This window comes from Oryctolagus cuniculus, chromosome 14 (genome assembly GCF_051225735.1).
Source record: "Oryctolagus cuniculus isolate XC-2025 breed Fujian yellow rabbit chromosome 14, ASM5122573v1, whole genome shotgun sequence".
In the NCBI taxonomy this organism is placed as follows: Eukaryota; Metazoa; Chordata; class Mammalia; order Lagomorpha; family Leporidae; genus Oryctolagus; species Oryctolagus cuniculus.
In genome coordinates, this window is record NC_142880.1 from 21,306,909 (window position 1) to 21,332,731 (window position 25,823).

At 41.4% G+C, this 25,823-nt stretch overlaps 1 protein-coding gene across 4 annotated transcripts in view; it reads right to left on the reverse strand.

Moving 5' to 3' along the window:
- Window positions 1–20,749: 20,749 nt before the first annotated feature.
- The window catches only part of CHD1 (chromodomain helicase DNA binding protein 1), a 71,293-nt gene continuing 66,219 nt past the window's right edge, over window positions 20,750–25,823 (reverse strand). For all 4 annotated transcript variants that reach the window (XM_051853606.3, XM_051853604.3, XM_089313062.1 and 1 more), the window contains 2 exons: window positions 25,375–25,585; window positions 20,750–22,278 (listed from right to left, as the gene is read on the reverse strand). In XM_051853606.3, the coding sequence (XP_051709566.1) occupies window positions 21,936–22,278; window positions 25,375–25,585 (554 nt within the window). In that variant the 3' untranslated portion in view covers window positions 20,750–21,935. The remainder of the gene's footprint in view (window positions 22,279–25,374; window positions 25,586–25,823) is intronic.

Below are 25,823 nucleotides of genomic sequence, written 5' to 3' on the forward strand. Positions count from 1 at the left end.
ACAACTAGCTTCATTCTATACAAATAAAAATGACCAAGACCACTTTTCCATTCCACAGTAACCAGGTGTTGGAGGGGCAAGTTGCCCACATGAGTTTTGGAAAGAAGAGATGAAGTTAAAACACTTCATCATGACATAAAAAAATGCCAGTAAAGACCGTGTTTTCAGTCTTATGTTGTGTTGCTGTAGTGAGTCGCTGAAATCTGACACTGCAAGGTCAAACTCTCTCACAGGCTTATACAAGGGCTCTTAGAAGAGTTCTTGGAAATGTGTATTGTGAGAAAACAATGAATGATTTCAAATATTTTTCACACTGAAATAACCTTATCTTTAATTCCATTTTCCATGAACTTTTTTTAAAAAAAGATTTCTTATTTATTTGAAAGTCAGAGTTACGGTGAGGGAGGGAGAGAGAGAGAAAGTGAGAGAGAGAGAGAAGAAAATCTCTCATTTGCTGGTTCACTCCCCAAATGGCTACAATGGCCAGGGCTGAAGCCAGGAGCCAGGAACTTCCTCCAGGTCTCCCATGTAGGTGGCAGGGGCTCAAACACTTGGACTTTTTCTGCTGCTTTTCCCAGGCCATTAGAGTGAGCTGAATAGGAAGTGGAGCGGCCCAGACATGAAGGGGTGCACATATGGGATGCCAGTGTTGCAGCTTTATTGGCTACACCACATCAGCCCCTCCATCAGCTTTTTGAAGTACTCTTTTGTGTTGAAGATAAGATACAAATGTTCCTAGGAAGGCAAAATTGTGCTTTAAATTATCCCATTGCTGAGCTTAACTCTTTTCAAGCACTTGACATTTTCATTACTCAGAGAAGGAAATAAATGATATGTTACTGTGCAAATGTTAAGTCCTCCCCATAAATGCTGAAGTAGAACATAACAAAATGTCCTGGAGCAAAACAAAATCTACAAGTTCAACTTCAAATGTTGAAGCAATCAGCCTTCTAGGGTGGTTTTATTGTTGCTCTTGTTTTAAGTGCGGTAACTTGGCATACACCAAGCCCCACAAAGTGATAGAAGCCGATTTTTAAAAAGGTTTATTTATTTGAAAGGCGGAGAGTGAGAAAAAGAGAAACGGGGTGGGGCGGGGGGAGAGACAGAGAGATCCTTCATCTGCTGGTTCACTCCCCACGTGTCCACAACAGCTAGGGCTGGGCCAAGCTGAAGCCAGGAGCAGGACCATCCCGGTCTCCCATGTGTGTGGCAGGGACCCAAGCCTGTGGCTCATCATCCACTGCCTTCCAGGTGCATTAGCAGGAAGCTGGATTAGAAGCAGAGCAGCAGGGACTGGAACCAGCCTTGTGATAGGGGATACGAAAGTCACAAGCTGTGGCTTAACCTGCTGCACCACAATACCTACCCCAGAAGTCATTTTCAGAGAGCAATCGCTGTAGCTTCCAGGGTCATATTCAGTACAACTGTGGAAAACTGATTGTTACCAAGTAGTTTCCCCCAATCTTAGTAATGTGCAAATGTGATTTTTCCAATTCAATTGAAAAAAAGGTCAACATAAACAGCATGGTTGAAGGACCTCACTGTGCTACTTTATTTTATTTATTTATTAAAGATTTTATTTATTTGACAGGTAGAGTTACAGACAGTGAGAGACAAAGACAGAGAGAAAGGTCTTCTTTCCGTTGGTTCACTTCCCAAATGGCTGCAACGGCCGGAGCTGTGCCAATCCGAAGCCAGGAGCCAGGTACTTCTTCCTGGTCTCCCATGCAGGTGCAGGGCCCAAGCACTTGGGCCATCCTCCACTGCCTTCCCAGGCCACAGCAGAGAGCTGGATAAGAGGAGCAGCCAGGACTTGAACCGGCGCCCATGTGGGATACAGGTGCCACACTCAGAAGATTAACCTACTATGCCGCAGCACTGGCCCACGCACTGTGCTATTTTAATCCAGACTGCACATGATTTGAAACAAAGGCCACTAATATTTCCAATATTCAATTTCATTTTTTAAATTGTACAAAAGTCATGCGTTTGTGAATCGACCTAAAATTTGGTGACTAGCCTTCACACATAAAATGGCTCACAAGCCACTGGAAATTTAGATCAAATTATTCAAAAAAAGAATAAACATTTTTTGTTAAACATAAATGGTGATAATGTCATGAAGATAGGAAATCAAGTAGAATTGGAAGGACAGGTAGGACTTTGATGGAGATTTGTCTCAGAGCTAAGGGAGCTGCACATGTGAAGACAAAGAAGAGTGAGCCCTGAGGTTTGCTTGCGGGTAGTGAGAGACCGGTTTCTGGTAGTGAAAAATTCGTGCAGACGAGGGAGTTTTCCAACGCTTCATGAAAAAGATGTATTATGAAAGAACTACATAGAGATTTCAAAATTAGTTTCTGTTTCAAAGTAAACTGTTCTGTTACTTCTGTTTTTCCATTAACTTTTGGAAGTACTCTTGTAGGACATGGAAAATGACACACAGGTCATTCCAAGGTGATTCTGCTTCTGACTGGGATGAAGTGACACACCACTTACTGTCGGTTTTGAGCATTGAGGTTTGTTGTTGTTGTTGTTGTTGTTGTTCTGAAGGTGGGAGCATATGTAGTCTTTTTAAAAATATTTATGCTTTATTTGTTTATTTTTAAAGATTTTATTTATTTATTTGAGAGGTGGAGTTACAGACAATGAGAGGGAGAGATGGAGAGAGAAGTCTCCCATCCGCTGGTTCACTCCCCAGATGGCCACAACAGCTGGAGCTGTGCCGATCCGAAGCCAGGAGCCAGGAGCTTCCTCTGGGTCTCCCATATGGGTGCAGGGGCCCAAGGACTTGGGCCATCCTCCACTGCTTTCCCAGGCCATAGCAGAGAGCTGGATCGGAAGTGGAGCATCTGGGACTAGAACTGGCACTCATATAGGATGCCAGCACTGCAGACCAGGGCTTTAACCTACTGCACCCCAGCACCAGCTCCTGCACAATTTCCAAGAAAAAACGGAACCGGCAGGGGGAGGATCTGACCTAGCCGTCAGGATGCCAGCCGGGACACCCACGTGCTGAACTGGGACTACAGTCGGCTGCAGTCTTGGTGATCTCTCATATGCATGGATCTCAGTACTTTTTTGCACCAAAATATTTTTTAAAGATATATTTGTTTATTTGAAAGTCAGAGCTACACAGAGAGAGGAGAGGCGGGGTGGGGGGGTGTGTGTCTTCCATCCATTGGTTCACTCCCCAATTGGCTGCAATGGCCAGAGTTGTGCTGATCCGTAGCCAGGAGCCAGGAGCCCCCTCCGGGTCTCCCATGCAGGTGCAGGGGCCCAAGAACTTGGGCCATCATATATTGCCTTCCTAGGCCATAGCAGAGAGCTGGATCGGAAGTGGAGCCTCCGGGTCTCCAACCGGTGCCCATATGGGAAGCTAGCACTGCAGGCGGCAGCTTCACCCGCTATGCCACAGCACCGGTCCCTTGCACCAAAATAAAACTCAGAACTTTGGGCATGGGAGTTCTCTGTTGGGAGCAGACAGACACATAATTGAAATAATTCTTGGTCTTTCATAATGGAAATTGAATACTTAATTCCAAAAAGTACAATAATGAGAAGTAGCCACACACATCTTGTATGGATATGAGGGGAGTGCAACCACTGGGACCAGGCAGCACGTTAAAGCAGGAAAGAGGCGAGACTGGGGGCCAGGGGCCAGGGGCCAGGGGCCAGGGGTTGCTCTGCTTCCAGAAAGCTTCATGGCACCATCTGTCCAGACTTAGTTCAGCATATTGTCCAGATAAAAGTCAGACTTAGGGCTTGCATATTTCCCTCAACCATCACCACATATTCTCAGTTCAATTGATTTCAAAGGCAGAGAGGTGAGAAAAGCCCTATTTTTTTTTTCTTTTAAGTCAGTTAGGAAGACTTTATCAAGAGATAAGTGCACTTGCTTTTCCAGGTCCTTGTGTTTCATGTGTATTTTACTTTATTTTATTTTATTCTTTATTCATTACTGATTTGAATCATACAGACTCCCCAAATGCCCGCCATGGCAAAGGGGCAGAAGCCAGGAGCCAGGAGCTTCATCCAGGTCTCCCACATGGGTGGCAGGAACCCAACTGCTTGAGCCATCACCTGCTGCTTCCCAGCTGTCCACATAAGCAGGATGCTGGAGCTAGGAATCCAACCCAGGCATTGCATGTGGGATGCAGATGTCTTAAATGCGAGGCCAAACACCTGCCCCCACGTAGTCACATTCCTAAAACTGTTCTGCCTGAAGCTATCTCTGGAGTTGAGCTGCTTTTCCTAGCCCAGTGCCTTTCCTCTCCCAGGTCCCAAACACAATGCACATCACCCGCACACGTCACCCACCCACCCGAGCCTGGCCCTGGAACCGTATACTGAGCTGAAAATCCTCTGTAGCACCTAGCCGGGAGATGAGGCAAAATGTTACTCAAGCCAGTACACTCCTCATCCAATGGATAGCAATCTCATTTTGCCATGAAGCAGTTTTCACGTCTCTCTTACCACACAATGGCAGGAGGCTCTGCTAACAGAACATTAGCATATTTCTGATGGTCGAGCACAATGTGACTTTTGAAATTTGGCATGGGAGGAGTGTAAGGAATTTTTTGATAACTGAATAAAATTTCTACTTTCATCTACTCATTTGTATGATCAAGTCTGTCAGAGAAGTAGAAATAAAATTCCTGCTAAATCGCATCTCATTCCAGAATAAACACATCTCTATCCATCTCGTAAATATGTACATTTCAAATACAATATAACTTTTCAAGTTTAATAATTATTAACCAACACACATAGTATGTTTATGCCAAATTGATTAATTTTGTATTAACAGCTTCAACGTCAGAATCAGTGACTTATGGTCACTTGGCATTTTTTTTTAAAGATTTATTTATATATTTGAAAGTCAGAGTTACAGAGTGAGGAGAGGCAGAGAGAGAGAGTGAGAGAGAGGACTTCCTTCCGCTGATTCACTCCCCAACTGGCCACAACAGCTGGAGCTGCACTAATCCAAAGCCAGGAACCAGGAACTTCTTCCAGGTTTCCCACATGTGTGCAGGGGCCCAAGGACTTGGGCCATTTTCTACTGCTTTCCCAGGCCATAGCAGAGAGCTAGATAGAAAGTGCAGCTGCAGGGACTTGAACCGGCGCCCATATGGGATGCCAGCACCACAGGTGGCGGCTTCACCTGCTATGCCACAGCGCCGGCCCCCCTTGGCATTTTTTAAGAAGTATATTTATGCCCACATTTTTGTTGCAGAGAAGTATGAGACAGGGACCAAAAAGCCCTGCAAGGATATATTTTGTGGCGGAAATGGGATTTAAATGTATGTGAAAAATAAAGTGGAAAAGTGAAGAATTTCTAATTGATAAAGAAAACTTGTCCATGTAATTATTTTTAGGGTTTGTCAAAAGGATTGTTTGGGGCAGGTGTTTGGAATGCCTGCCTCCCACATCAGAGTGCCTAGTTGGAGCCCCAGCGCAGTTGCCAACCCAGCTTCCTGCTAATGCTCACCCTGGGAGGGAAGGCAGCAGCGATGGCTCGAGTACCTGGGTCTCTGCCCAAGGAGGGATCACCCCAGAAAGCTCAGATCCTGGAGGAGAGGGCCCCGGAGGCTCCAAACAGGGAGGAGGGCAGGGAGGTGGCGAGGCTGACTGCCTCATCTGATGAGTGTATCTTATGTGAAGGTGCTAGAATTTGCACAGTGCCCCTTAAAGGTGTATGTGCATTACACATCCATCAAAGATTGTTTAAAATACAATCACAGCAACAAAAAGAAATGCAGAGAAAGAAGAAAGGAAGGGAGGAAGAAAGGGGGGAGGGAGGGAGGAAAGGAAGAAGTGAGGAAGAAAGCACAAATCCCTAGGGCCCTTCCTCCTCAATACAGCACCATATAATTTTTAAATATTGGCCATGGTTATCAAATTGCTCTAGTATTTAGATTCCTTTGATATGTGGAAAAGATGCCACCAATTTTAGTTTAAGATGCCGATACTGAAAACAGACCAGAAATCATATCGATTGCTAAAAAATACACAATTTATTATTTTGAACAATGTTAGATGTCCATTTGAACTGTTTGAGTGTATTCATAATTTTCGGAATTTTTGGAAGTCTGAGACCATACATTTTGCAAAACACCTGCCGAAGTAGACGTTGGTCCTGTGGTTCAGTTTAATAGGTGGGCGCATACTGCCCTCTAGTGGTTAGGATGGCCAGGCACATATGAGGTACACGTTGGGACATGTGGCATTTTGGAAACAGAGGAATTTCATTTCCTTTTGCTATATTAAACAAATAACAAGTTTTATGACCCCTGAGTATGGTAAAAGGATTTTGAAAATTAGTATTTGACAACTCAGTGGACCATAAAAAACAACTTGTCTGATTTTAATAATTGTGATGTGATGTGGGTCAAGCAAGAATTTTGTTTTCCAAAGAAACCTAGACAGTACAAGAGTTCAGAGACAGAATGCAGGCATGCCACCAGGTTGTCTGGGTCATCAGTGTAGCTGTGAAAATTTAATTTTTTTTTTTTTTTTGACAGGCAGAGTTAGTGAGAGACAGAGAGAAAGGTCTTCCTTTCATCAGTTCACCCCACAAATGGCGCTACGGCTGGCGCACTGCGCCGATCCGAAGCCAGGAGCCTGGTGCTTCCTCCTGGTCTCCCATGCTGGTACAGGGCCCAAGCACTTGGGCCATCCTCCCCTGCCTTCCTGGGCCACAGCAGAGAGCTGGACTGGAAGAGGAGCAACCGGGCCTAGAATCCAGCGCCCCAACCGGGACTAGAACCCAGTGTGCCGGCGCCGCAAGGTGGAGGATTAGCCTAGTGAGCTGCGGGGCTGGCGAGATTTACTTTCAAATCAGTGCCCCATAGTGACCTCCACCTCTGTCCATACCAGCCTGTCCCCGGGGACCCCAGGCCTGCGTCAATCTCCAGAGGGAACATTATGGAGAAAGCAAGGCTTAGTGACACGAGGGGGTGAAAAGACTAGACAACCTGAATTTTATCCCCACCCATCGCCGGCTGTGCTGTTAGGAGACTCAGCTTCCAGAACCGGGCAGTGGTTTGAACTCTGGCTTCACAAGCACCGTGTGAGACTACAGCCGTGCGTGAGTGGGTGCTCGGGAGTGGCCACGCACTGTGCCTGCTGCTGCGGGATCGTCTGGAAGGCACGCAGGATGCAGCCGCACGGACTCCCCTGCTGGGGTGTCTTGTACATTGATTGTCCCGTCTCTGTGCACACCAACGCGTCACGTGTGTCCTCACAGGTGTTTGCATTTCCATTCCCTGAGGTCAGTATCTCCCTCTTTTCCTCCCTTGCTCCCGTGAGCAGCTTGGTTTACGTGGAGGAAAAAATGCAGCGTCCTGAACGGCCTGCCAGCGGCCACTCCCCTGGCCACTCCCGCTGCCTTTCCTGTCCATGACCAGCCCCACCCAGGAGCCCTGCAGCGTCCACAGCCTTCCCCAAAGGCTGGATCCTCGAGGTGGTCTCCTCTGTACTCCGCGCCAGCGGGCTTTCGTCTCATCCTTGTGCTGGGTCATTCCCACCAGCAAACAATTCCCTCGGTGTCTGCTTCTCTTTAAAGCAGCCGTCCCCACCCCCTCTTCCCACCGCCCTCCTTGTGGAGCTCACAGATCCACTTTCCACGTGGAGAACTCCTGCCTGCACCAGGCTTTCTACTTCCACGCCTCACAAGCTTCCCTCAGTTTTCCTCCACTCGGCCGCCTCTTCTCTTGTCGAGGTCAGAAATTAGTTCCCTGATACTAAATCTAGCAAACTCTTCTCTGTCCTTAGTCCTCAGCAGCTTTTTTATTTTTTAAAAAGATTTATTTATTTGAAAGGCAGAGTTACACAGAGAATTTGGCAGAGACAGAGAGAGAGGTCTTCCTTCCGCTGGTTCACTCCCCAGATGGTGGCAATAGCTGGAGCTGTGCCAATCCGAAGCCAGGAGCCAGGAACTTCTTCCGGGTCTCCCATGTGGGTGTAGGGGCCCAAGGACTTGGGCCATCTTCCACTGCTTTCCCAGGCCATAGCAGAGAGCTAGATCCGAAGTGGAACAGCCAGGACTCAAACTGGTGCCCATATGGGATGCCGGCACTGCAGGCGGCTTTACCTCTTATGCCACAGCGCCGGCCACAAAGGATTACTTCTTTTAAGTATAAATATATTTGTAAAACAAATAATGTCTATACTTATCTAAATCAATGGAAAAAATGAAACCTAGGAAATTAGAAGCAAACAACACCAAGAAAAAGGATTGTACCTAGTTAAGGAAGACCTGAAAGGCTCCAGCAACCACAGATAATAAGCAGGGAGCTACGGAGAATGAATATTGATCAGCATTGGCAGTTGTAGACAGCGATGAGTTTGTAAAAGGTCTAAATACTGTGTTCCAAGATGCTCTCAGCTGAATACACTAAAAAGGAAAATTGTGCACACCTGTCTCTTACATCATAGATGAAACCTCTTAGCTCAGTTTTTCCCCCCAAATACCTAGAAAAACAATTGGGATACTGTTAAAAATATTTAGAAGTTAAATCATAAGGCTTTTTTTTTTTTCCAATTTATTTGAGAGGTAGAGTTGCAGACTAAGAAGGAGAGACGGAGAAAGGTCTTCTATCCAGTGGTTCACTCCCTAAGTGGCCACAACGGCTGGAGCTGGGCTGATCCAAAGCCAGGTGCCAGGAGCTTCTTCTGGGTCTCGGGCCAACTTCTGCTCTCCCAGGCCATAGAGAGAGCTGGATCAGCAGAGGAGCAGCCAGGACACAAACCAGCGCCCATATGGGATACCAGCGCCACAGGCAGAGGATTAACCTATAGCACCACAGTACCGGCCCCTATAACCATAAGCTTTTAACTAACCAATAGATCAAAATATATCTCGGGGCTGTCACAGTGGCATAGTGGATAAGGCCACCACCACCTGTGATGCTGGCCTTTCAAATAAATAAATAAATAAAAGAATCTTTAAAACTCAAAATTCTCTAGAAAACATTTTGAACTGAATGAAAAAAAAAAAAAACCTCAGCTTAGCAAAATTTGGGGAAGTCCTCCTAAGCCATGCTTTGAAAGAAATTTATCACTTTTAATAATTATATTAGAATAAAAGAATGATTAAAAATCATTGGCAAATTAGGAAATAGGTGCTGTGGCGTAGCAGGTTAAGCCTCCGCCTGCAGTGCTGGCATCCCATATGGGCACCGGTTCAAATTCCAACTGTTCCACCTCTGCTCCAGCTCCCTGCTAATGCTCCTGGGAAAGCAATAGAAGATAACTCAAGTCCTTGGACCCCTACACCCACATGGGAGACCCAGAGGGAGATCCAGGTTCCTGGCTTCAGCCTGGTCCAGCCCCACCTATTGTGGCCATTTGGGGAGTGAACCAGCAGAGGGAAGAGATCTCTCTCTCTCTCTCTCTTTACCTCTCTCACTCTCTGTATCTCTGACTTTCAAGTAAATAAGTCAACCTTATTTTTTGAAAAAGCAACTTTAAAATAACATAATGGTTGATAGGTATCATCATACATTTGTCCAAATCCATAGGATGTACAATCCCGAGGGTGAACCCTAATGCAAACTGCTGACTTCAGGTGGTGATGACGTGTCAGCACAGGCTCACACAGTATGTGGTGGGGAATGGTGGAAATGGGGATGGTGACATACGTGTGGGGGCATTGGGGTAATTACATATATCTGTACTGTGGGGAGCAACTCGGACTAGACTAAGTTACTAGAATTAAGACTTATTCTATGCATCTGCTCTCCCACAATATGGCGCTGGGAGAGGAGAAAACAGCTTCTACGCAGCTGCCTCTCGCCAATTTGATTGACTGAGCTGCAGGAGCTGATCTTGCTCCTGATTGGACGAGAGCAGCGTACTCGGCGTGTGGGTAGCAGAGTTGGGATTGGTGGAAGAGGACTATAAAGGAGGAGAGAGACAACATGCACAAGGAACATCTAAGGGGGAACATCTATCTGAAGGAACACCTGTGCAGCCCCCGAGAGAGCCGGCCGGCGGTGTGCCACTCTCCTGCGGAAGTGGGGAAAGTGGCTAGGGGGAACCACCCTTCCATGGAGGTGGAAGGGACGGTAGCCAACCCGGGAAGAACCAGCAGCAAACCCGGGGAGGGCCGAGCAGACAAAAGAACAGCGCAGGGTCCTGTGTCGTTCCTCCACGAAGACGGGGAGCGACATGTACTTTCCCCTTAGTTTTGCTGTGAACCTAAAACTGCTCCATATATATATATATATATATGATCCAAAGCCAGAGCTTCTTCTGGGTCTTCCATGTAGGTTTAGGGGCCCAAGCACTTGGGCCATCTTCTACTGCTTTCCCAGGCCATAGCAGAGAGCTGGATCAGAAGTGGAGCAGCTGGGACTTGAACAGACACTCATATGGGATGCCAGCGCTGCAGGTTGGGGCTTTAACCTGCTGCACCACGGAGCCAGCCTCAGCTGTTTCAATTTGAAGACATGACAGCACACATTAAAAAACCTAAGGAAGTCAGAGTAATTGAGTTTAGCATATTTGCAGAACCCAAGATCCACACACATAAATCAACAATAAACTATATAGCGTGTTCATTGATTATTAAGTCAGTATATTTTATGAAATGTTTATTTATTTGCATGAAAGGCAGAGTTCCCATTTGCTGATTCAGTCCATAAATGCATTCAATGGTTGGGGCTGTGCTGGGGTTAAAATCACAGTCAGAAAGTCAATCTAGGCCTTCCATGTGAGTGGCAGGAATCCAACTCCTTGAGCCATCACTACTGCCTCCCTTCTAGGGCCTGCACTGGCAGGCAACTGGAGCAAGAGTTGCAGCTGGGTAATGAACCCATGTACTCTGATGTGGAACATAGACATGTTTTCTTGAAATTTTTTGTTTTCATTTCATTTGAAAGGCAGGGAGACAGAGTGAGAGAGAAAGAGATCTACCTTCCATTGTTGGTTCATGGCTTGGCCAGGCTGAAGCCGGGATCCTGGGTCTTTATCTGGGTCTCACATGCGGGAGGTTGGAGAACTTAAACCGTCACCTGCTGCCTCCGAGGGGGAGCATTAGCAGGAAGCTGGATTGGAAGCAGAGGAACCAGGACTCAGAGCAGGCACTTTGATACGGGATGCTGGTACACCAAGCAGCAATTTAATTGCTGGGTCAAATGCCCACCCCAGAGACAGGGATCTCAACTAATGTCTTGACTGTTAGGCTTATTAGCTACCCTCCATCCCGAGGATTCAGTGAAGATGCCAACTCTCTCCAAACTTATCTGTTGATTCAACACAATATCAATATGAACTCCAACAAGTTTTTTTTTTTTTTGGGGGGGTGGGGTGGATGAGGAATTGACAAAATGACTCTAAATGAGCAAAGATATACATACAGGACCCACAGAGTAGCTGAAATAATTTATAAAATAAAGGTGGCACGCTGTTAGAATTTGACTTCCAAAATTACTATAAGCTACAGTAATTAAGGCCATTTTATTTTAGCTAAGGATATATAGATCAATAGAACAGAATTCTAGAGACACATGTTGTCATTGATTTTTTATAAAGGGGTCAAAATAACTCAATGAGGAAAGGATACTCTTCAACAAACTGCTGGAAATTGAGTAATCATATGGAGGAAAAGTGAGCTGCAACTCTCACCTCATGTTCAATAGACAAATTAACTTGAGACAGAACCTGAACCTACCTGTAAAATTTGCAGCCATATCTCTGATACAATAAAATATTTGCAACTTTAGGGTTGACAAAGGTTTCTTATGTTAAATGTAAAATGCATATTAAGGAAAGTAATTAGAAATGGACTTAAAATTTAAAACATCTATTATTTGAAATTATTAAGAACAAAAGGAAGGTCATAGATTGGGAGATATTTATAATACATATATAAGGAGTGGTTACTCAAAATATCTTTAAAATGCTTTCAATTCAATAACAAAACAAGCCTATTACAAAATGAGAAGATCTAATAGGCACTTTACATAAGATACACAAAGGACCAAAATGACAAATGACAGACAAGGGATACAATGAAAACATTTTCACTATGGCAACATTCTATATGATGACTGTGTATGCATTATGTCAAACCTTACCAAATGTACACTTACAATGTGCTGTATACATTTTATTGTATGTACAGTATACCTCAACAAAATTGACTAAAATACCCACTGGGGAGTTTCCTTTCTTCTGAGGATGTAGAGAGCTGTAAGAGAAAGTTCCTCTCATCCCAACAATGAGAGAAAAAATGGATAATCCATAAAATCATAGTTTTCCCTGAGACTGATGGACAATGGAGATTCCCAGGCTGCAAAATGAGCGGAGTCTCAAAGAGTGACCAGACTCTCCAAGAGGAGCTGACATAGGTGAACTGCTTACTCTAGTTGGCACAGCAGGACAGGAAGAGAGTACAGAAAGCAGGCGAGAATGAATTCCTGAAGGCTGTGTGAGGACTAGTGCTGTGGTTCACAAATGTAATGAAAACAGAGGTAATGCAGAAAACCAAACGCTCAAGGGCGACACATTATACACATTATTATTACTCAAGGGTGACACAAGATAAACATTATTACTTAGTAATATGCAAAACAGTGTTAATTATCAACATGACAGCACAGTTTCTTTTTTATTTATTTGAAAGAGTTACACACAGAGAGGAGAGGCAGAGAGAGAGAGAGAGAGATGTCTTCCATCCGCTGGTTCACTCCCCAGATGACCACAACGGCTGGAGCTGTGCCGATCTGAAGCCAGGAGCCAGGAGCTTCTTCCAGGTCTCCCACATGAGTGCAGGGGCCCAAGAATTTGGGCCATCTTCTACTGCTTTCCCAGGCCATAACAGAGAGCTGGACCAGAAGTGGAGCAGTTGGGACTGGAACCAGCGCCCATATGGGAGGCACTGCAGGCGGCGGCTTTACTCGCTACACCACAGCACCAGCCCCCACAGTTCAGTTTCAACATCAGATCCCTCATTATAAAATTTTATTTTGGTGGCTATTTTTTTTTAAATGATAAAGTACTTTTGAGAAAATCAGCACAAAATGGCTAATGAAGGTGATAGTAACCAACCTGATTCCATGATTTACCAAGTTTTGCAACATGTGCACTTACCCCATAAATAAGTACTTCATGGTTTTTCTAAGAATATGTTTTTCTCTTAGAAAATTAGAAGAGAACTTCCTTGAAAAAGACAGACTAAAGGCATTATAAAAATACCTACTGCTAACATCATACATTGAGTTTATAGAACGAATTTTTAGCCAATTAGCCTAGGAAGTGCATTAAGACAAGAAGGCAGGGAGATTATGAAGGTAACAAACTTTTTTTTTTTAAAGAAGAAATGATCGTCTATGTAGAAAATCTCCATCTGGAACAAAAACATTAGAACTAATTAATACGTGTAGCAAGGTCAAAGACACAAGCTCACACCCAAAACAGTGAGCCCTTGAAGTTCATGGAAAATGCATACTCTGGAAATACTATGTGTGATTTCAAAATTTATTGCAACAAAATAGATATCTTTTAATTCCATTTCCCAGAAACTTTTTTGAAGTACCTCCATTTAATATATTCATGAGCTAGTAGCCTCAATCTTGTTAACCATTATTTCCCAAACTCATATTCAATGTAATTTTAATAAATATCTCAGCATACTTTCTGTATTGCTAAGTTGATTATAAAATGAATATGGAAAAGCCAAAGAATTTAAGAGTCAAAACAATTTTGAACAATAACAAAAAAATAAGACCCACAATAGCTGACTTTATGATTTAACATAATAATCAAGGTAGTGTGCTGTCAGCATAAGGACCAACACATAAACAATGGGACAGAACAGAGATAAATGCATGGGCAGGTGATTTTCAATAAAAGTGAAACAGAAATTCAGTTGCAAAAGGATGGTCTTTTCAAGAAACCATACTTGAAAAGCTGGATGCATACATCCAGATAGTAACAAAAATACAACTTTTTTTAAAAAAAGATTTATTTATTTGAAAGGCAGAGTTACAGAGAGGTAGAGGCAGAGACAGCAAGAGCGAGAGAGAGAGGTCTTCCATCCGCTGGTTCACTCCCCAGATGGCTGCAAAGGCTGGAGCTGCACTGATCCAAAGCCAGGAGCCAGGAGCTTCTTCTGGGTCTCCCACGTGGGTGCAGGGACCCAAAGACTTGGGCCATCTTAAATACTGCTTTTTCCTAGGCCACAGAAGAGAGCTGGATCAGAAGTGGAGTAGCCAGGACTTGAACCAGTGCCCATACGGGATGCTGGCACTGCAAGCGGTGGCTTTACCCACTACGCTACAGCACCAGACGCCAAAACTACAACTTTGATCTATATTCTATATACAAAATAAACCAACTCAAAATGAACCACAGACTTAATGTAATTCTTGAAGGTACATTTCAAAGAAAAACAGGAAAATCAATCTTTATAACCATAGCTCAGGTTAAGATTTCTAAAAATGTCGCTCCCCGTCTTCGTGGAGGAACGACACAGAACCCTGCGCTGTTCTTTCGTCTGCTCAGCCCTCCCCGGGTTTGCTGCTGGTTCTTCCCGGCTTGGCTACTATCCCTTCCACCTCCGTGGAAGGGCAGTTCCCCCTGGCCGCATTCCCCACTTCCACAGGGGAGCGGCACACCGCTGGCCGGCTTTCTCGGGGGCTGCACGGGTTCCCTTAGATGTTCCCCATAGATGTTCCCCGTGCATGCCGTCTCTCTCCTCCTTTATAGTCCTCCTCCGCCAATCCTAACTCGGCTGCCCACACGCCGAGTACGCTGCTCTCCAATCAGGAGCAAGTCCTACAGTTTATTGGTTGAACTGGAGGCAGCTGGGTAGAAGCTGTTTTCTCCTCTCCCAGCGCCATATTGTAGGAGAGCAGATGCATAGAATAAGTCTTAATTCCAGTAACTCAGTCCAGTCCGGGCTGCTCCCCACAAAAAAAAAAAAAAAAAAAAAAAAAAAAAAAAAAAAAAAAAAAAAAAGGGAGAGAGAGAGAGAAATGTACAAGCCAGGGCTGATCTAAAGCTCTGGCATAGTGGGTTAAACCCCCACCTGCAGTACTGGCATCCCATAAGGGCACTGCCAGTTTGAGCCCCAGCTGCTCCACTTATGATCCAGCTCCCTGCTAATATGCTTGCGAAAGCAGGGGGTGATAGCCCAGGTACTTGGGACCCTGCACCCATGTGGGAGACCCAGATAAGGCTCCTGGCTCCTGGCTTCTGGCTCCAGCCTAGCCCAGTCCTGGCCATTTCAGTCATTTGAGAAGTGAATCAGTGGATGGACGTGCTCACTCTCTCTCAAACAAGTCTTTAAAAAAAAAAATTCAAGAAATTTTAAAAAAGGGAAAAACCAACCTAAAGCTTCCATAGCACTGTGGTGTAGCAGGTAAAAGCCACTGCCTGTAGTGCCAGCATTCCACATGGGCACTGGGTTGAGTTCTGGCTGCTCCACTTCCGATCCAGCTCTCTGCTGTGGCCTGGGAAAGCAGTGGAAGATGGCCGAGTCCTTGGGTCCCTGCACCTGTGTGGGAAACCTGGAGGAAGCTCCTGGCCCTGGCTTCAGATTGGCCCAGCTCCAGTCTTTGCAGCGATCTGGAGAGTGAACCAGTGGATGGAAGACACCCCCCCCCCCTCTTCCTCTCTGTAACTCTGACTTTCAATGTAAGACTTCAACAATAATTCTATATTATAAAACCAGAAAAAAACAAACTTCTCTTTAGCAAAGAGATGAAGATTTTCCATACCATTAATCATTAGGGAAATGCAAATTAAAATCACAAGAGTAACATACCTGTTAAGTGGCTTAAATCTTTAAAAAAACTGACAACAGAAAATAGTCACACAGATTAACAGAAAAATAAGAACCCTCATCTATAGCTGGTAGGATTGTAAAGTGGCACATCCACTTCAGAAAATATTTGACAGTTTTTGTTCATAAGCTACAACATACACTTTACCATATAGCTGGCACCATATACTAAATACCATATTGCAAGGTATTTACCCTTGAAAAATTAGAATAGATGCTTACCCAGAGAACTGTACGTAAGTGATTATAGCATCTTTACCATTATAATAGCCAAGGCTGGAAATACAAATTTCTATCCAATTGGTGGATGGACAAATTGTAAAGCACTCAGTACAAAGGAATTCTCAACAATAAAAGAATGAACTGATAAATCATAAATACAAAAACATCAATTGCAAAAGCACTGTGCTAAGCGGCAAGGAGGCTCAAGGGCCACATACTGTCCCAGGCAACGTTCCTGCCAAGTTGAAACTATTAGGGGCTAATCTGTTGTTGTTAGGGGCTGGGTGTACAAGAAAAGAGCAAAGACAATTTATTTGGGATGATGAAAATGTTTCCATCTTAAATATGGTGGCAGTAATACAACCATGTAATTTGTCAACACACACTGTACACATAGGAATAGCAATTTATGTAAACATGACTGAATCTTTTCAGAGAGAAAAACAGCAAATACCATTGAGAGGATTATCATTCTTGCTTTTTCACTTCAACACTATTGAAAATGCAACACATTTGTCTCTACACAAGAAAGTTCCAGTATTTGTTCACTATTAACAATGCCTCTCACCCTTTGTATTATTTTCATTAGTTTATCTTTTCAGTTTTGTTCTCAGAAATGCTATGCCCTATGTCAGCATTACCAAACGTTTTGGCTTGCCACTGTTGACCACTGTTATTACTGGAAACTTGAATACTTTATCGATATCTCATGATTCCATGAGTCTGTTTACTGACTTCGTTTTTAAACATGACTGATAAAAATCACCAGTCACTTGATAAACACAGAGACACTTAAGTCTCATTTCTAGAATGAAAATTGGTAAAGAAAGGCTCCAGATAATGGGGTGTTTTGTTTACTTCCGTAATTAGTGCAGAGGGTAACTGCAGTTATAACTAATCCAGTTACGTGTACATAGAAGTGAAAAACTGGCTTCTGTTTGGAAATAGAAGCTTCACTTAGGAAATATGCTGTGCAGAAGAAAGCAGTTGTAGCTTGTACTAGGAAGAGTTTTGATCTACTTTATTCCTTTACTTTGTAGTAGAAAATGTTTTTAGATTTAAGCAGATAAACAAAAAGTCAAGTAGTATGCCGTGCTAGAAGAAAATACACAATAAAGGGATGTAAAAACTGTGGCAGGGTACTACTTAGAAGCAAAGTACAGTAGGTTGGTCAGAGAGCTGTGAATGCATTTATCAAAGATAAATTAGGGGCCGGCGCTGTGGCATAGCGGGTAAAGCATCTGCCAGCAGTGCCAGCATCCCATATGGGCACTGGTTCAAGTCCTGGATGCTCCACTTCCAATCCAGCTCTCTGCTGGATTTTCTCTCTGGCCTGGGAGGGCAGTGGAGGATGGCCCAAGTTCTTGGGCCCCTAGGCCCACGTAGGAGACCCAGAAGTTCCTGGTTCTTGATTGGTGCAGCTCTGGCCGCTTCAGCCATCTGGGGAGTGAACCAGCAGATGGAAGACCTCTCTCTGCCTCTGCCTCTCTGCCTCTCTGTAGCTCTTTCAAGTAAACAAATAAAATCTTAAAAAAAAAAAAAAAAAAAAAAAAAAAAACCACTAGGAATGAGGTGACACATGGGCAAAGAAAATGAAATCAGACACCTAGATTCGGACACCAGAGATCAAGCAAACATAATTATAAAAGTAAACAGGAAAAAACAAGTTACAGATGAACAGTGGCAGTTCAGTTCCCCAACTAGACTGGAAATCTAATTAGTAGCAGTTGACAATAGTGAAATTAGAATACAACCTGCATTTTTTGCTAGAAAAAAGTTTATATATCATCAATGCAATAGGTATCTGTAGCTCAATCTAGACTGGAAAACTACTATGTAGTCTACAGTAGTAAAATTAGAATATAATCTACATTTTCTGCCAGATAGTTTATGTATCTTCAATGCAATCAGCGTATGTAGCTCACATAGAGAGTTTGACACTGTTTGTACTTCTTCAGTCTATTATTTAGATCAAGGATCAGTTATACAGTGGAACACAGAATTAAAAGTATCTGATTTGGGAATTTGAACTACCAATTCTATTCCAAATAAATGTGAGATAATTTTTTTCTAAGCTAAAGGACATGGTGCCTATGTAGCAAGGAAATCCCCATTGAAGAATTTAGGTTCTTGGGAAAAAAGATTCTTTTCCAAGTACTCTTTAATCCTTTTACATAGCTTTCCAATCCCTGGGTCTCTTTTTATTAGGAATTCAATTATTTTTCTGTACTGAAATCCATTAGGTTGGACCTTTTTTTTTTTTTTTTTTTTAACTAGAAACAATTAGCAAGAAATTTTCTACAAAATCACTCGATAGTCATTGCTGGGGGAAAATACCATAAACTGGGTGTCTTATGAATCCTAACAGAAGTTCTGACACTTTGTTTCAAGGCATGTTTGTGGTACTACTGTCCAGCCATCTAACGTACAACACTCTCTGCCCACAAATCTGTACAGAGTTCCACAATGTACCCTAGCTTTATATTTTGATGGATGCATCTTTATTAATGTTTTTATATACTTCAGAAACATTTTTCTCATTTTCTAAGTGAAGTGCTACTCCAAATTTTAACAATTAACCCATAGTTGCCAATTTGTTTACATTTCCAATGAAGTTGGGAAAATCAAGATAGGAAAAAATCCCATATTTAAAAATCTTTCTTTTTTAAATCCCCATCCTTTCTTACAAGTGATAATTAAATAAAGCTATGACAATCAATCATTTATGGTCCAAAGATAATTTCCTACTCAGAGTACTGTGGTACAGACCCAAGAACCCAGGCATTTATTCTAATGAGTATTCCTAATAAATTTCATAAAAATGAATCTCAATTACAAACACATTCTGAAGAATTACTACATGTAATGTACCATGTCATACAAAACCTTAGCTTTTTACCAAGCCACCCACTCTAAATGAATGAATAAATGAAATTCAAAAGTTTTCCATAGCTATCCATCTGAAAACTAACTTAACATACCCTAAATACAGTATCTTCTTTATAAGCAAATAGACAGTTGCTTTTAGTAAAGATCACTTATTGTATATTATTAAATTGAAGGGGTAACTAGTACAATACTGAGTAATCTATCATTGAAAAATTAAATATAAAAGGATAAAATAACACAGGAGAATGAGTATGTGAAAGACAAAAAATAAGCATACTTTTTGGAGAATGTTCCTGTTATTTCTATGTATTAGTTTTTCTCCAGTCTTAATAAATTTATGGCTCGTTTCTTTTCTATGTATCTGCTAACTTCAGAAATAATGGACGTAGTTTCAATTATTGTTAGTTTTATATCTTTTCACTCAAATCAGCTAATTAGTTGACCAACATACTCAACTAATCTTAGCACTGTTTAAAAAGCAAAGCCCATTGGGAGTGGCGTCTTGGTGTAACGAGAGGGTAAAGCCGCTGCCCGCAATGTGGGCATCCCATATGGATGCTGGTTCGAGACCTTGCTGCTCCACTTCTGATCCAGCTCTTTGTTATGGCCTTGGGAACGCTGAAGATAGCCCAATTCTTTGGGCCCCTGCACCTACGTGGGAGACTCAGAAGAAGCTCCTGGCTCCTGATCAGCCCAGCTCCAGCTATTGTGGCCATTTGGGGAGTGAATCAGCGGATAGAAGTGCTCTCTCTGCCTCTTCCTCCTCTGTAACTCTGCCTTTCAAATACATACATTAAAAGCAGAACTCATTTCCTTTTTTCTAAAAATGTGATTTTGTTCCATGAAATTTGAACAAAAATGTCTCAAATAAAAAGAGCTGAAATAAAAAATGCCAACCTGTATCCATTTGCTGTACTGATATTATGACTTCATTAAACATTTGTAGTAAGATGCTGTCTTTTGGAATAATCATTTACAATGAATGCAGAGAAAAGTGAAAAAGATTAAAAAATGTGTGCCATCTTTATATTTTTCATTTTTATATTTAATTATAAATTAGATATTTAAAAATTAAGTTCTCCCCTCATGTATTATAAAAGGAAAATGTTATAAAAACACCTATGGGGGTCAGTGCTGTGGGTGTAGCAGGTAAAGCTGCCACCTAAAGTGCCAGCATCATATATGGCCACTGGTTGGAGTCCTGGCTGCTCTACTTCCAATTCAGCTCTCTGCTATGGCCTAGGAAAGCAGTAAGATAGCCCAAGTCCTTGGGCCCCTGAACCTGCGTGGGAGACCTGGAAGAAGTTCCTGGCTCCTGGCTTTGGATCGGTGCAGTTCCGACTGCTGCAGCCTTCTGGGAAGTAACCAGCAGATGGAAGACTTCTTTCTCTCTCTGCCTCTAACTCTACCTTTCAAATAAATGAATAAATCTTTAAGCAAATTTCTACAGATTTCTCCCATAGCTAAACAGCAGGGCCAAATATAGGAACACTGTAGGAATATATATCCATGTAAGTGTCAAAAAGTCAATATTCAAATTTGTCGTATCACAGCATATACCCAAGGATGTATGCCATATGACTCATGAATTCCCAATGAATTTAGCAAAATAAAAAGTCTGTGGATAAATAGGATGCATCATAAAATAGTACCTGCAGGGAACCAAAAGAATTGAACAAAAATTTCTAGGATCTAAGTCTTACTTCATAGAAAGAATCAGTCTTCAAAACAGACTTAGTCACAGTGCTACACATTGTCAATATTCAACTGCTTACCAAAATATCCTTTTTCTGTGAAGTAAATATTACTTTAAAAAAGTCAAGTTTAATAAGAATGCAGCAGAAAATCTTTAAATTTTTCTTAAATTTAATATGTCATATATAAGGTTTCTATTTACAATCAGTGTGCATTGTAACAGTTTATATTAAAAGTCAATCAAAGTTTTCTAAAATGTTAACCTGGCTGCATAGCACATTTGACATTATTGCCCACATGAGAAAGGAAAACAAATGGATTTACAATAACTTTTGGCCATTCTGGATTCTGAAAGTGTTCATACACCTACCCTTTTAAACCAAATGCATCTGAAAAGTGTTTCCAGAGCATGCAGTTTAGATTTTACATATTATCTCACCATTTTTTTTTAACTACAAACACAACATTGACTAAAAAAGGGGGAAAAAAAGGGAAGAAATAACATATATCTAATAAAATATTCAATATAAAAAGAGGACTAATGGAATTATTAAGTGGCCCCTTTCCCCATCTTTACATTCTAAACAATGATTCCATCAAGACAAATCATTAAAAAGTGTTATTACACTGATTTTTTTTTAATAAGAAGGCCTGAGTTGGTAGGGAAAGGAACAGTCAAAAAAAGCCTGAGAAGGGGAAGAAAGTAAGGAAAGCTCATTTAATCCATTTACAATAATTTACAATTTTTTTGTAAAAAGGCATAATAATAGATCACAAACAGGAAATTCCTGGCTATATTACAGATATAAGTACAGAATTTAAATATTCAAGCTTGTGATGAAAAGCGGCAAGGTGGTCGCAGTGTACAATGTAAACAAGTAGCTTTGGAAAGTGAACAAAGTCCTTGAGTGTTTTTTCTTTATTAAGAAAAGAACTCTCTTTCATTCTTTCCTGAAACATGATCACAGGTCAGAGTAAAGTTCATATACAAACATAATTTAAATGGAGGTCAGTCTAAAATCACTGACTTAAAAACAGTTTAATCCAGCCTATATGGGAGGGCAGTGTTGAGGTCCCTGTAATAGTAAACATTTTCCATTTCTTTAAAAAAGAAAAAAAGTACTACAATATTTGTAGCACAGTGCAGCATACTCCTTAAATATAAAAATATTTTCTCTTCTGTTGGGATAATAGACCTTGCATCCTGGAAAGAAGTAACAATACTGCTACTGATAGAAGATCTGTTTATATCTTTCAAGTCATATAAGGCAATTACTGTGTTGGTTTATGATATATGGCTAAAAGAAAAGTCCAGAAAGACAAAACATATCAGTTTTTGTTATGTTTTCCGACTACTCCAGGTATGCTCAGGTGTACTTTTGTGTTCAATCGAGTGTTCAAATGGAGATCTGGAGCCATAAGGAGACCTCTGATCCAGTGGTGACCTTGGGCCACTACTGGAAACTCTGTGGTCCATCTGCCAATCTGAGTGATACCTATAATCCCTGGAAGATTTATGATGTGTATATTCAGAACTTGACCGGTGGTCTGAGTGTAATCGATGATCAGAATGAGAACGGTGATCAGAATGAGATCTGTCTTTTAACCCTTCCAAATTGGGTCTGTGATCTCTACTCCTGTGATCATCCAGTTTTCTGTGTTTCTCTCTATCACTGTAATACCTACAAGAGAAATTGAAACTTATAAATAATGTAAATTAAAATGCTTCCAAATAAACAAAAGTTATATTAAAAATAAAGAATATTTTAATTGTATAGATTAGTGTTTCATTCCAAAACTTCATAAGTTAGCTTAAAAATCACTGGAAATATCCCTTTGAAAAAATGACTTGAATCAGAATAGTTTTGCTATTTGATATACAGCATACTGAAAGAATCTAATTTTAAGTGTCCATTTTAGAGAATCTGCTACTTTATATTCTATATATCATTTGTATCTATACATCTTAATGGTCTGGAAGTTAAAATTAAGGTAACTAAAATTAAACAGAATACCTCAGAAATCATTGCCTTTTATTAACCTATATGAAAACACTTTGAAAGATGCTAGAATGTAGCCTGTGAAACAATTTTACAAAATTGTTATGCATTAGTAATACCCATTACAAGCTTACTCCAATTTGACTGGGTACATATGAGCAGAATTTGATGTAGGAATCACCAATGAGAAATGTACTTCACATATATATGTGGCAGTTTAATGAGAAATAATTTCTAAAATGTTTGCTTTTTCCAATAAAATACACTAAGCTTAATGGGCTTTTCTTGTTGACGAAAAGATCTTATCAACAAGATAAATTAAGTCTGTGAAATTATATAAATATATACTCTAAAAACATGGCTTTTCCTTTTCATTATATGCTCATTTCTAATTTTCAAAACCATTCTACAATAGATATTATGTTCCTAGTACGACAGAGTTTCTCCAAATTATGCAGTAAGTGGAGCCCAAAAACAAAGAATGTCTTCTAATTTCATTTTTTTAAGATTTACTTATCTATTTGAAAGGCAGAGTTACAGTGAGGCAGAGGCAGGCAAGCAGGGAGGGAGGGAGGAAAGGAGGAAGGGGTCTTCCACCTGCTTGCTGACTTCCCAGATGACCACAACGGCCAGAGCTGAGCCAATCCAAAGCCAGGAGCCAGGAGCTTCCTCTGTGTCTCCCCACGGGTTTAAGGACCCAAGGACCTGGTGCAACTTCCGCTGCTTTCCCAGGCCATAGCAGAGAGCTGGATCATAAGTGGAGCAGCAGGGACTCGAATCGGGATGCCCATATGGGATGCCAGCACAGCAGGCAGCAGCTCCACTCACTACACCACTGCACTGGCCTCTAATTTAATTTTCATCTCTTCTCATTAATTATTGAAAACGCCCAACTATCAATAAAAGAGTAAAATGTATTCTGCTGGATTATTATATTTAGGTTGCCTACTGTTCAAGGGCTTCAAAAAACCAATAATAATGAAGAAAAAGGAGGTATTTAGCAATAGCAATAACGATAACATCTAGGTCGTCTACATCCTACATCCAGGTACCTGAATTTGAGTCCCAGCTCCAACTTGCAATTCCAACTTTCTATTAATGCACACACTGGGATGCAACATGTGTTAGTTCCATTACTTGGACCCCTGCCACCCACATCGGAGTCCCCAGCTGAGTTCCTGGTTCCTGGTTTCCATTTAGCCCCAATCCAGCTGTTGCGGGTATTTGTTTCCCACTCTCTCTGCCTTTCAAAAACAGTAAACATACAGGAAACTTCCTGGTTTCAGGACTACTTCAAACTGCTGAGTTTAACCTCAATAAGGTATATTTACATAATTTTTTTCTCCCCATTACCTCTTTCAAAATACAAAAATACAGAATTCTGTACCAAATTAGGATCATTATTCCATCAAGCTTTTATTTTTCCTATTACGAAGAATATGTGAGCAAATATTGTCCAAAATCAATGAGTCCTATAACTCAATTCTAGAACTCCCTATATTAACTTTTATCTTTTAATTCATATTTTGATCTCAATGACGTAACTGAAGACCTTCATTTATTTAATTTTAGATACAGACTTTCTATTTATTACTTTTTTGCAGAAGAGAGAGATCTCCCATTCCCTCGTTCACTCCCTAAATATTTTCAACAACCAGCATTGGACCAGGCTGAAGCCAATAGCCTGTAAATCAATCTGGGTCTCCCAATGCAGGTGGCAGTGACCCAAGTACATGAGCTACCACATGATCAGAATCAGCCCTTAAGGCATTCGGATCTGGCTAAAAAGCCCAGGAGAGCATTTCAGGCATGGAGAGCCAAGACACCGTGGCAAAAAATAACCTCGATGAAGGATCTCTGTGAGTGAGCTCCCAGTGGAAAGAAGGGGCTATCAAAGAAGGATGTACTTTTATCTGAAGAGAGAAAAGAACTTCCACTTTGCATATGGCTCTGTCTAAATACCGACAGAGTTTGTGGACTCAAAAGGCTTCCATAGCCTGGGCAGTTCACTAATGTTAAAAATCAGTGTTAATTGCTAAATCAACAATAGGAGTCACTGTGCACTTACTCCTCATACTGGACCTCTGTCTTTAACAAGTTATACTATGAGAATTAACAGTAAAACCTGCCTTCAAACAGTACTTCATATTTTGTGTGTCTGTGTGGGTGCAAACAGTGGAAAAATCTACTTAGTATAGAGTTAGTCTTCTGCACATAAAGTGAATTAAAAATGAATCTTAATGAAAAATGTAATGGGAGAGGGAGTAGGAGGTGGGATAGGAGTGGGGGTGGGAGGGCGGGAATGCGGGGAATAAACACTATATTCCTAAAAGCTGTACATATGAAATTTGTATTGATTAAATAAAAACCTTAAAAAAAAAAGCTGCAGTCAGAATTAGAGCTGAGACTCAAATGAAGGCACTGAGTGGCATCTAAATCACCACACCAAATGCCCGACCCTCGGTTCTTAATATTAACATAAAGTACGATATGTCAATGTTTCTTTTTATAAACAAGCACCATTATTTCACAAGAATTGTTTTGAATGCATGAAGATGAAATTATTTGACACAACAAACAGAGCAAACAATATCAAAAGGAGAAAGACCAGTATGAGGACTCTTCAAAAAAAAATTTGTGGCAAATATATAATAAGAAATTATTCACAAATTTCAAAAAGTTTTTGTACCAAAATAAGTGTATCTTGTAATTCCATATTCCATAACTTTCTAAAGTGTCCTTATATGAGCAACATTTCAAAATGATTGTCAACTGTACCTGCTGTCTTGCTTGTAGTGATCCCACTCACGATGGTCTTTACCATTGCTGAAACAAGAATAGGGTCTTTTCCTGGAATCATTCTTCTTGTAAGAATCTCCCTGGTGCCGGTCTTTATGATGATCATGGTACTGAGACAGGTGTCTGTCAGAAGAATAACTATCCCTGCTGCTGTCATCATGATTTGTATTCTCTTTTAACCTTTCCACATCTGTTAGATTAAGGAAAGCCCAACTTTTATTAAAATGATTTAAAAGAACTGTTTCAACTCCTGGCAAAACAAAATCAGTTCCCAAAGACAGGCAGTGAAAGCATTCAGACAAGTTCTGTAAGAGCAGTACCACAGCTTAAAAAGGGTCACTTAATTCTGAAAAGTTTGAAAATTACAAATGAAAAATATGGGGTCCATTCCCTCATGGACAGATCTTTTTAGTTACTTTCAGATAGAA